The sequence below is a fragment of the Rhizophagus irregularis genome, chromosome 1 (genome assembly GCF_026210795.1).
Source record: "Rhizophagus irregularis chromosome 1, complete sequence".
Lineage (NCBI taxonomy): Eukaryota > Fungi > Glomeromycota > Glomeromycetes > Glomerales > Glomeraceae > Rhizophagus > Rhizophagus irregularis.
The window spans coordinates 1-13,331 of NC_089429.1; the positions used below are offsets into that span (position 1 = coordinate 1).

General features: G+C 29.5%; 2 protein-coding genes across 2 annotated transcripts; one reads left to right on the forward strand and one right to left on the reverse strand.

The window, feature by feature from the left end:
• Positions 1 to 386: 386 nt before the first annotated feature.
• Positions 387 to 2,004, forward strand: OCT59_000001 (uncharacterized protein; the record flags this gene model as incomplete). Its single annotated transcript, XM_066138524.1, has 4 exons — positions 387 to 772; positions 1,246 to 1,387; positions 1,501 to 1,640; positions 1,734 to 2,004. 4 exons carry the CDS (start codon positions 387 to 389, stop codon positions 2,002 to 2,004), a joined length of 939 nt encoding a protein of 312 aa, XP_065988010.1.
• Positions 2,005 to 5,387: 3,383 nt separating this feature from the next.
• Positions 5,388 to 6,011, reverse strand: OCT59_000002 (uncharacterized protein; the record flags this gene model as incomplete). The annotated part of the gene is made up of 1 exon (XM_066138525.1): positions 5,388 to 6,011. The coding sequence occupies one exon, from the start codon at positions 6,009 to 6,011 to the stop codon at positions 5,388 to 5,390; it is 624 nt and encodes a 207-aa protein (XP_065988011.1).
• Between the last annotated feature and the right edge of the window lie 7,320 nt (positions 6,012 to 13,331).

The following is a 13,331-nucleotide window of genomic DNA, read 5'->3' on the forward strand; positions in this document are numbered from 1 at the left end:
TAATACATAAATAAAAAACATAAATTTATATATCTCATTCATTACATACTACCGTATAGCGCCGCATATAAGACGTACTATTCAAAAATGCCAGCCTAGATTAAATAAGTATCCCGTATTATTAGAGGAGAGGATACTATAAAAAGGGGGCACATTGTAGAAGTACTAATCATGTGATAATATTATTAACAGTTAAGTAATCAAAAGAACTCTAACAATTTTCAACCGCAAAATTTAAAATAAAATAAAAAACTTCAGATGTAAAATGTAAAAATTTTGTAAATTCAGAAATTATTGTAATGATGATCGTAATTCAGATCAGAATAAATCATGAAATTCAATCACGTTTTTCGCGTTTTTATTCTGCAACTTTTATTTCATATAAAATGGGTCCCCGTGCAAACAAAAGAATTAACCGCTCAACAATGACAGAAAAAAAGCGAAGACAATGGAACGCACGTGAAAAAATTGCAATTATTATGTATCATGAGAACGGCCATAGTAAAAGAAAGACAGCAGACAAGTTCAACATTCAAGCAAAGCAACTTCGTGACTGGATATCTAAAAAACCACAGTTATTAAAAGTACAGGTGGGTGTAAAACGTTTAAATATAGGAGTAAAACCAAAATATCCAGCTTTAGAAACTGCTCTAGTTACCTGGGTTAAAGAAAAAAGAAAAAATCAAAATGCTGTCATACGAAGTATGATTCAAATAAAAGCCCAGACCCTTGCACAACAACGTCAATGGCAAGTTATGTGTTCTGGTATCAGGTCTTTTAGGTTTAGTAATAAGTGGTTAGATGGTTTCGTGAGCTGAAATAAATTGAGTAATCGTCGTCGCACTACAATTGCACAACGTTTACCTGAAGATTTAATCGAAAAACAGCAATCATTTTTGGCATTCGTCATGTACCGCCGCATACAACATGATTATCCCTTAGCATATATAGGAAACATGGATGAAACGCCAGTATCATTTGATCTGCCCACCAATACAACTGTTGATGAACTGGGTGCACGATCAGTTAGCATCCGCACTACAGGTCATGAAAGAACAAATTTTACAGTTGTATTAACCTGTATGGCAGATGGAACAAAACTTCCCCACTCATAATTTTCAAACTCAAAAATATTCCACGAGGAAATTTTCCCCCAGGAGTTATTATTCGAACAAACCAAAAAGGATGGATGAATGAGAATGAGATGCTCTTTTGGATTGAAAATGTATGGGTTAAACGTGAAAGGCTTTCCAATCCACAATCATTATTAGTTTTAGATTCATTTTCTGCTCGCATCGTGGATTCTGTTAAAAGGCGTTTTATCGAAAAAAAAACTGATATTGCAGTTATTCCTGGAGGGTTGACATCTCGCCTACAACCTTTGGATGTTTAGTGAATAAATCATTTAAATCAAAGGTAATAATTATTAATTTTCTCTCCATTTTCTAGGGCGACTCTATTTTTTTTAAAAAACATTTTATTTTTATTTTCACCTTATAGATGCGAAGAAAATACAATGAGTGGATAGCGGAAACTATAAAAGATTTAACACCAACTGGCATCATCAAAAGACCCACTTATGAAACTGTAGCACATTGGGTCAAAGATTCGTGGGAAGCTGTTGATGTTAATTTGATTCGGTGATCCTTTAAATGCTGTGGCATTTCTAACAATCGTGATGGAACTGAAGATGGCTGGATTTTTAATTATGATCGTCTTGAACAACAAGCAAGCAAACCTAATGATGAAGTAGCACCACAATCAGATAAAGAGGACGAAAATACAAGTGATGAGGGATACGAAACTGATACAAGTGAAGAGAACGGAACCGACGGAAGTGATGAAGAATTTGGAAATAATGAAAGTGATGAGGAATCTGAAAATGATGAAAGTGATGAGGAACATGGAAATGAAGAGGATAAATCTGATGAGAGTGAATATGAGGAGGTGGAGGATGATGGCTATTCGGGTTATTATGATGAACAAAGGAACAAATTACGTTAATGTATGGGATGAGTAAAATGGGTGGCTTTGATTGTGTAACCATTGCTAATTGATGGTTTGTTAATAAAATTTCATTTTACGGCAATTGTTTTTTTATTACAATTAATTATATGAAAGTGTACGATATACTGTATACATTGAACTATACAGTATATTTATAAATTCAAGGTTAAAACACATGGAATAAAAATTTGCTTGTAAACATTTTTTATTAGTCCGAAGTGTAACGAAGGACTATATACTATTCGTATCGGTTTCACAAATGTTTGTTGTACATCTGGCACGTGATGATGTGCGATCGGTTTCCTTTTCCTAGTTAGTATGAAGAATTTTTATTAGTAATTATATACCGGTATTTGATTAGTACCGGGGTACTATTCAGAAATACCCGAATGTAAACTTGAATAATACACGGGTACTATTTAGGGGGGGTACTATTTGAGGGGGGTACTGTATGCAGCGCTATACGGTAATTTCTTTTAATTTACTTTCTTTGTCGATTGAATCCATTTTTGTTTCTTTGTCAATTGAATCCATTTTTGAGATTTTTGAGGAAAAAATTGAAGGAAGAAGAAAAAATTGAAGGAAGTTTGAGGAAAAAATTGAAGGAAGAAGAAAAAATTGAAGGAAGTTTGAGGAAAAAATTGAAGGAAAAATGAAGGAAGTTTGAGGAAAAAATTGAAGGAAGAAAATTAGTGTTAAAGATGTTAAATCGATAAAAAATTAAAGAAAAAATTAATTATAAGGGTGATTTTTGAGGAAAAAAATTGAAGGAAGAAAATTAATGTTAAAGATGTTAAATCGATAAAAATCAGAAAAAATTAATTATAAGGGTGTTGAATCGATTTAAAAATCCAGAGAAAAAATTAATTGTAATGGGTGTCTATTTAATAAACTCGAATTGATCTAAAAAATCAAGGGGTGTTTTATTTATTAAAATAAATTTAATTACAATCTAATTATGGTCAATAAGGGTGTTGAATCGATCTAAAAATTTAGAGAAAAAAATTAATTGTCTCGAATTGATCTAAAAAATCAAAGGGGTGTTTTATTTATTAAAATAAATTTAAATTACCAATTTAATTATCTAATTATGGTCAATAATACTCTCATATATGTAATATTTATTTTGTGAATATCACAGCGTAAACTGACGGTTTTGCCTTTTAATATACTCATATTGATAGTCTTTTTTACTCATCTTTTTAATTAAATGGCAGAGGAAAAATTTTTTTTTTCCTCTTATTAAAACTTGAATCAAACTTGGATGCAGTGATCCCACTACCCGTGAGAATATCAAGAAAATTCCCCTTATATACAAATTTTATTTCATATGATTTCACGATCACCTTTTATAAGTATAGAGTTATCTTTAAACGTAATTAGTTGGTAACGATTCAAACAACAAACAATATCCTTAGTTTCACAAATAAAAATTACATCATCTCCATATGATCTAGCAGGTCGAGCGCGGTTTCTATTCATGCGCGATGCCGATCCCTACTGTAAACTGTATAGATAATTTCACGTGATCATATAAAAAATCCATCAGAAGTCTGATTTATAACGAAAATTCGCAAGAAATTTCCTTCATACTTGCTTAATTTTAAAGTTCAAAAGTCTGATTTATAAATTAAAAATCACGATCATCAAGAAAAATTCGCGAGAAATTCTTTGATAGAACCTTAATACTAAATTAGCTGAATTAGAATTAAGCAGTATCAAGGAAAATTCTCGCGAATTTTTCTTAAAAACGTGATTTCAATTTTATTAATCGGGGAATTAAGCACGGTATCACAAAAATTAAGCAGTATTAAGAAAAATTCTTGCGAATTTTTCTTAAGAACGTGACTTTAATTTATTAATCAAAATTAAAATAAGCGGTATCACATAATTAAACTTTAAAAATTAAGCAGTATTAAGAAAATTCTTGCGAATTTTTCTTAAGAACGTGACTTTAATTTATTAATCGAAATTAAAATAAGCGGTATCACATTTTTAAACTTTAAAAATTAAGCAGCATTAAGAAAAATTCTTGCGAATTTTTCTTAATAACGTGTAATTTATTAATCGAAATTAAATAAGCGGTATCACATTTAAACTTTAAAAATTAAGCGGTATCACAAAAATTAAGCAGTATCAAGAAAAATTCTTGCGAATTTTTCTTTAACAATCATGATTTAGATCTATTAATCTCGCAAATATTTTGCTATCATTTATTTTCTTTTTTCTTTAATATAAATATGGAATTTACAAGTATGGTAGTAAATTTACCGAACTACAGTATTTCATTGGTATGCAAAAAACTTTTATCAATGTTTTCTGGTTGATTATTTAACGTAAATTAAGACACTAAGTCCATTTTATATGAAATCATAGTACTTTAATTATACCTATAATATATACATGATTGCATATTTAAGTATTACTAAGATGTTTGATAAAAATCCACATTAATAAATTAAGATTGCAATTATTAAAAATTTTTATGAAAAATTTATTTAATTTTTTTATTATTTATTAGAAGAAAAGTTTATCATACCCTTGGCAACCTTAAAACTTTTCAAAAATTCTAAAGTTTTACTTTTAGTTATGCTCACGCATAAGCAAGCCTCTTAGGTAAAACTTCAGTTATATGAAAAAAAACCAAAAAATAAAACTTCAAAAATTCTAAAGTTTTACCTAGTTATGCTACCTAGCTTAACCTACTAGGTAAAACTTCAGTTACATGAAAAAAAAAACAAAAAAATAAAACTTCAACAATTCTAAAGTTTTACCTAGTTATGCTACCTAGCAAACCTACTAGGTAAAACTTCAGTTATATGAAAAAAACAAAAAAATTATAAAATCTTTAACCATGTATGTTAAAAAAAAAAATTTTCATTACGACCTTTAATTTAAATAAAAAGAAAAGTTAATAAAAATATTAATAATAAAAAATATCAGCAATTTAATTATTATTTATTAATAAAAAAATATATTAATATATTATTAAAATCAAAAAGTATAAATCTAAAAATCTTACCTAAAAAAAAAATTTTGAATTAATTGTGTTGGTTGTATATAACCTTCTTTAAACAGAGGTGTGACCCGATCATTAGTACAATTTCCCGATGTTCCATGGATTGGTCCCCAACACTTTATACAAATATTCTGAAGTTCTTGTACTGTAAAAATTATACTTGGACAATTTATAAAGCCATGTTCATAATATAGGTGAATATGGCAGGGGTCTTTATAATATTCCACTGGTAATAAAAAAAAATATATTAATATATTATTAAAATCAAAAAGTATAAATCTAAAAATCTTACCTAAAAAAAAATTTTTGAATTAATTGTGTTGGTTGTATATAAAAAAAATTTTTGAATTAATTGTGTTGGTTATATATAATCTTCTTTAAACGGAGGTGTGATCCGATCATTAGTACAATTTGTCGATGTTCCATGGATTGGTCCCCAACACTTTATACAAATATTCTGAAGTTCTTGTGCTGTAAAAATTATATTCGGACAATTTCTGAATCCATGTCCGTAATATAGGCAAATATGGCAGGGGTCTCTATAAAATTTCACTGGTAAAATCCAGTTGGTTGTCGGACAAATTTTTATATCTTTCGCCGAATAAAGTTGTACTGGTGGTGGGGATGATGATGGCGGAGGCGGAGATGATGATGACGATGACGGAGATGAAGATGGTGGAGATGATGATGGGGGCAACGATGATAATGATGATGATAATATTGAAGGTGGTGGTGACGATGATGTAAATGATGTCGGTGGTGATGATGATGATATTGACGTTTTTACCATGCATAATAACTCATGTATTGTTTTATCCTGATTACGAGTTAATTCATTTATCGTGTCATTTTGAGCGCGTGTTAATTCAACTAAAAAATTTGATAGATTAGTGATGACTCCAAAGCTTTTATCGATATTATTGAGTATATCTTTTGTAGTAACGTTATTTTCTATGACTGAAAAACTTTCGTTATCTTCAGTCATTTTTGTAAAAAAGCTTGGTGAATAAAGAGTACTTAGTGTGAGTAAAAAAAAATTTGCGTGAAAAAAAGTATTTAAAAAAAAAAATTTTGCGCGAAAAAAACTGAGTATTTAAAAAAAAATTTTGCGCGAAAAAAAGTATTTAAAAAAAAAAATTTGCGTATTTAAATAATGTGTGAAAATTTACTTGGTTCTAATACTTAAATAGAAGTTGATCTGCTTATCTTAAGGCTTTTTACTCATTCTGGTATTTAAGCTTTTTGGTAGTAGTTTTTTTAATACTTAATTAGAAATCCGACCAGCTTATCTTGAGGCTTTTTACTTGTTCTGGTATTTAGATGTTTATTTTTGACTGTAAAACTACCATTCTAATAGGAAAAATTTTTTTACTGCATTTCTTACGTTAAATGCTAAATATTTAATAATCTTCATTGCTTAAAAATGGTTTGTAATACCAAAATTACCCAATAAATTGATATTTAAGTTATTTAAGTCTACATTTGTTTTACTTTATTAATTTCTCATTCACATAGTAATTTTTAATATTAAATAAGGTAAAACAAAAGTTAATTTACTGGATACCATGTTAAAATCGTCATACGATTTGCATAATATCGACCATAAACAGTCTGAAATTTAAAAATCACAAGCCATAAATCAAATAAATTGCGTAAAATTGCGTAATATAGCATAGCCTATCTAAGAAATCAGTAGCACATAAATCAAATAAAGTCATATAGGAAAATTAATTGCGTAATATAGCATAGGCTATCTAAGAAATCAGTAACACAATATTTATGATCAAATGTTAGTATTTACGGATATTATTAATTTTTATGTAGTCATTCTCTTCAAAATGAATTAGAAGAAATTATGATTGAACTAGAATTAATTATTTGATGGTATGTACTGTAAATAGTTTGATAAAAATGTATGTATTTTTGGCTTATGCATATATCTAATTATCCATTAGTTAAAGAAGATAATATAAGACTTTTGTCATTTTTGGGAAATGAATCTCATGAGTTTATTGATGTATGTGCTATTGACCATTGTGTAGGATTTATTAAAATTAATTAAACTTACTATATAATAGATAAAGAAGAACTAAATAATGATTTAGATGAATGGAAAAATTTTTTTTTTTTAAAATACATAATATATGAAATAATGATCTAACAATCACCGCGCATGTAATATGCAAATCATTTTCATATTAAAAAAAATTCGTGTAACCATATTTGAGTCACTTCATTTTATGATAAACCGTCAATTTTAATATGTAACTCCCATACAAATTAAGTAATTTGATAGAACATCATGTGCTTTACTAGTCTCTGAAGTTAATTTTCCATTTTTGAAATTTTTTTTTTTCTCTTCGCTGTAAACGGTCAAATATCAAGCACGAAAAGATGATAAAATCCAATCACCAAATGTAATTGCCAAATATTAAGAACGAACAAATTGATTATGAATTGGCGTAGATGGATAAATAATTAGCCGAAAAGGATAAACATTTAGGAAGAGTAATGATCTACATGATGTAATATTTATCAAATGATTGACAAAGAACCAATAGGATAAATAGAGTCGATCAATTGCGGCTTAGCGATCTTTAACAATAAGAACGATAAGAAAGAATAATTATAAGCCACAAAAGATAGATTATAAGCAAAACACATAAAGCGAATTAAAAGAACATATAAAATAATATCAGAAAGATTAAAGAACACAAAATAATGTAAAAGATAATATAAAAAGATAGTATAAAGATGGAACGTAAAAGATAATATATTAAAAAGAACATATATAAAAAGATAGCATATTAAAAGATAGCATATTAAAAGATAGCGTATTTAAAATATAGATAGTATATTAGAAAGATAATTCAAAGATAATATGTAAAAAGAACATAAAAGATAGTATATAGATAGAATAGAAAGTAGCATAAAAATTGTATATATAGAGAGCGGAATTCAAGGTGATTCCATAGTTCTCATCCACAGAACTCAATAAAAATATAAGTTTTATTTTTTTAATTATTTGTTAGTAAAGTTTAATGTTAATTAAAGGTAATAGGTTCGCCCTAAACTTTAATTAATGTTGGCTTAATTAATTTTAATTGAGTAAATGGAAATTTTAAGGTGAATTAAATATACACTTTTGGAAAGTAATAATTCGTAGCGAGAGCTATCGAAGTTTGAAATTAAAGGTAAAAGTGGATATAATTTGGGGAAAATTTAGAGAAGTTAAATTTTATTTTATTTCGTTTGACGTTTTATATTACTAACGTTATCTATGTCGTGAACCAAGAATGTTGTATGTTGTTTGTTGATTATGTTGTTTGTTAATTATGTCGTTGATTATTTGCTTGTTCGTTTAATTGTTCGTTCGTTCGTTTATTCGTTCGTTCGACCATGGGAATGCCCGTTCGATGTGGCAACTCTGTAAATTGATGACAGAGGGAATTGGGGGATCTCATATGGTGCATGCTCGCAAGAAAGGAAATGATCATCATCACATGATTATTATTATAATGAATATGAAAATTTAATTTCGTTAGTAAGTCACTGATAGGTATTATTAATCAATATTTTATTTTAGAATTTATTTTTAGATTTCAGGTTTTGACGAGTTCAAAAGGAACCAATAAATCAATAAGGATTTAATTGAGTTAAAAAACTTGAAAAGGTGAAAGATTGGAGTTTGGAGTTGTGCAAGTAATCACTTAATCGATAGAAAGCACAAGAATATTTCTTTCGGGAATAAAGTACCTGAGAAATTTCATAAGGAGATGTGGAAGTGAAAGATGAATTTTGGAATAAAGATTAATAATGGGAGAACACCAATGTATTATCTGGGGTTCATCTGTGTGGTATGGGTTACCTCTGAGTTTGAATTTTGGATAAATGCTCGAGATTGGAAAATTTTTATTCTTCGACATTAAAGATTATAACGTATGGGTTACGTCAAATCTGGATACCCAGCTCAATAACGCGCGAATTGCTTTGGGGACGGGGAATGAAAATTGTAAAGACACCTACTATCAAGAAACATTGAATGGATAAAATGGGACAAACCTGTAAACTATCGTGCTTTTACCCAATGGGAAAAAGATAGAGATAAGCCCAGTATAGGTCCACCAATTTGAGGAAAGATAAGTTGGTTTAGATGAGTTTTATGGATAGCTGATGACTTTTGAAACTGGATTTTGGAAGGTTAGATTCACCCGTTAAGAGACAAGTCGGCCAACGAAGGAGGAAAAAATGGATACATTGTATTGTTACAGGTCCTAGGCTACATTTCAGATGAAGGTTCCTGGTGTAGTGTCCTAGTTCACGCTCTCATTACAATGTTCCATTAAAAGAAGATAAAATAGAAGGATATTTACACATTAACGAGCCGTATAATGAATATTACGTGCAGTATTTAATAATAGAGTAAAATCCGAAAAGAAGGACGTTGATTTAAAAGAAGGACATTTATTTAAAAGAAGAACATTTATTTGAAAAAGAATATTTATCTGAAAAAGAACATTTATTTGAAAAGAAGGACATTTATCTGAAAAGAACGACATTTTGCGTAATATAGATTAATTTACATAACATAGAATATTTAGTAAGAAGGATTTATGTGGATGATAAGAAAGATTGAAGATTCGCAAACTTTAAAAGTTATGAAAATTTTGGAGTTTGTGATATGTGAAATTATGAATCACAGTGATAGGAGATAAATTTTAGAATGTGATATGTGAGATTATGGATCTTGGTGACAAAAGATAAACCTTGTGGCGCAGTAAAAACCTCCGCAGTCTGAGGAGATCGTGGACTTAGAAAAATTTTTGAAATTTTGAGGCGCAGCAAAAATTAATAATAGAATATGGAGTAGTAAATATATAAAACTGAAAGATGGAATTTAAAGATTGAAAGGAGCAATCTATTTAAAGATAAAAGAATGTTTAGAAGATTGAAAATAGAAACATAGAAGATTGAAAATAGAAACGATGAGAGTGAAATATATATATATATAAAAGGAGGTGAAATTTTAGTTAAGATTCTGGATGAATGATTACAACGATGGAATGGTATGAAACTTGGAGGGTCGATTATGAGAACCACAAATTAAGACATGACGAAAATATTGGAAATGTGGATATAGGTGAATTAAGAGGAGAAAATATAACATGTGAAATATGTTATTCAGTAAAAGATACGCCAGAAGTTTTTAAGAAATTTTGGAGAATATTACAAAAATTTGAATATACAATAAGGGATTATAATGCAGAAACTATAAGGGCGTTAATAAATTTATTAAGTATAGATAGTGAAGAAAGAAATAATTATACAAAAGGAAAAACTAGAGATGCATTAGATATAATAGTTGAATCGATAAGATACTTGAAACAACCAATATTGAGAGAGAAAGGATTAAAGATAATAATAATAGTGATTGTGAGAGACTGTATGGAAAATGACAAAGAAGATGAAACAATGGACAGATTAATAGGGAATGAAGAATTGATAAGATACGGCTATATTTTGGAAGATTGGGATGTAAATATAAGATTTAGGGAATTTTATGAATGGCATAAAGTGGCTATATCAGATTTTATAGAATGGAAAGATAGTGTTATTAGAAAATACAAAAATATATTGTATGAGGAAGCAGAATTAAAAGAAGATGAGTCAATAGAAAAAATAGAAGCGTTTAAACAAAAGATTAGATCAATGTTGAACACAATGTAGGTCGTGGTGGAGGAATTAAAAAAGAGATAGTTGAAAAAGTTTATGATAAGATTAGAGGGTTTGAACAATTAAATATAGATGAAACAGATAGTGATGATACACCAAGAAGCTATACTATAACAGAAACAGACGATGAGAAAGAAGGAAATTTACCAATTAGTAAAAATGAAGAAATGTCAGATGAGGAATCTGATGAATCTATTGAATCTAATAATGTTGAAGAAACAGAAACAACAAAGATATTCGAAGAAATAATTAGAATGGATTTGAAAAGAATGGGATATGATGTAGAAATAACGGAAATTGAAAGAATAAGAAAATTTGGAGTAACCGCAAAGATAATAACAACATATGAATTTATGAAGAAATATTTAACAATATGGAATCTTGAAGATGAAAAATTAGATGAACAAATATTACAATGGAGAGTTGAAAACACAAAAGAATGCGGAAGATGTGAAATTGAAAGATTAAAGAAAGAATTTGAAATTGGAAAAGAAACCTGCATAGAATGTGAAAAAGATATTGAAAAAGAAAATCCAACAGATGATGAAGATGAAATGGAAGAGGATATAAAAGGACCCGAAATTGGCTCAAGTAAAAAACCAAAAAGTAAAGAGAAAAATAAAAAATCAAAGGAAGTACCTATAATACCAATAACACCAGTACCACCAATAAAACCAAAGATAACAATGGCAGCATCAAGAGATGAACTCAGAGCAGATCTAAGAGCATTAATGAATACTATGTATAATCATGATATTGGGGCAGATTGGAACAATTTAGTATTACCACCAGTAACATTGACAGGATTACAAGGAGAAGTTCAAGCGAATACTAATGCGATAGGAAATTTAAACGCAAATAGAGGAGCTATTGTAGAAATACCAGCATTTTATGGTACCAGTGGAGAAGATCCAGAAGAATGGGCAGATAAATTTGAGGAGACATTTACAGCGAATGGTTTAGGGAATGATGACGCACAGAGATTTAGATTAGCAAAAGCGAAATTAATGGGAGGAGCAGCAGATTGGTTAAAGACTGAAGGAGTAAATATTGTCGATTGGAATGTTAATGGAGATCATAATTTAAGATTAAGAGTAAGAATAATTGGAAAGTATGCAAGTGATGAAATTAAAGATAGATGGCTAGAACAATTAGAAAAGATTAGACAGGGAGACGAGAATGTAACTCAATACCTTACGAGATTTAAATATATGTTAAAGAGAGCGGGAGGTGATGCAGCAGTAGCAGCAAATCAGCAAAAGAGAATTTTTATTAGAGGATTAAAACCGGACTTTACTAAAGACGTAGTAATGGGAAATCCAGCAGATCTAAATGCAACATTTCAGATAGCAAAAAACGTAGAAAGAGGTTTAGAAGCATTAACAGATAAAGTACAACCAAAAGGAATTAATGATGAACAAAGAAGACAAGAACCTATTGTTCAAGGGAATGTAAGGAATAATAAAGGGGTAAGTGTAGATGAATTAGCAGACAGTTTTGCGAAGTTACAAATTAAGATGTTAGAAGATGAGAATGAAAGATTAAGAAATTTAGCGAGTCAGAGCTATAGGCGATTGCCACAAAGAAACCAACCAATGCAAAGAAACCAACCAATGCAAAGAAATCAACCAATTCAAAGAAATCAGTCATTCCAAAAAAGAGTACCGACATGCTATACATGTGGTAGAGCTGGTCATTATTCAAGAGAGTGTCCAGAGAAAAGAAGGAATGTAGGAGTGAATATGATAGACGAATACGATGACCAAGAAGAATATGATTATGATGGATATGAATATGGGGAACCACAATACGGTGAAATGTATTATACACAAGGTTATTACGATGATTATGAAGATAGGGAATTAAATTACCATAATGAATTATACGCAAAAGATAACGCAGTAAAAACAAGAAGACAAACAAGAAGGTCGAATCCAATAATGGGATATAAAAATAATGGTGAAGAAGGAAATTTACAAGAAGAATTAAGAGAAGCGGGAAATAGAATGGATGATAGAGAAATACCAAGTGGAACAACAACACCAAGATATACGCCCGAAAGGATAGAACAAAATAATGTATACAAAGATAGTCAAAATTGGGATAATCCAATAGGACCAGAAGATTATAATTATGGTCGGCGACCCATGACAAAAGATGGAAGATTTTATAAACCAATGTTCACAAAAGAAGGCAAAGCATTTTACCCTGGAATGCGGCAAGATGAATTTGGAAATTGGGTTAGAACAAAGCCATCAGGGACAGGAAAGCCCAGAGAATATGGACCGAGATTAACTGATGGAATACCACCTTACGATATTGTGGAAGACGTGAAAAATTGTAGAGCGAATATAACAATTGGACAAATGATAAATGAGAATACTAAGTATCATAAACAATTGAGAGAAGGAACATATAGACCAAGAAGCATAAACGAGAAAAATTGACTACACTCGGTGGGAACTATGAAAAATGAAGAGAAAAGAACTACAGCAATGAGAACAGAATTAGAAGTTGAAGATCAATTAGTGAATGTAATAATAGATACTGGAGCAGCAGTAAGTGTGATAAC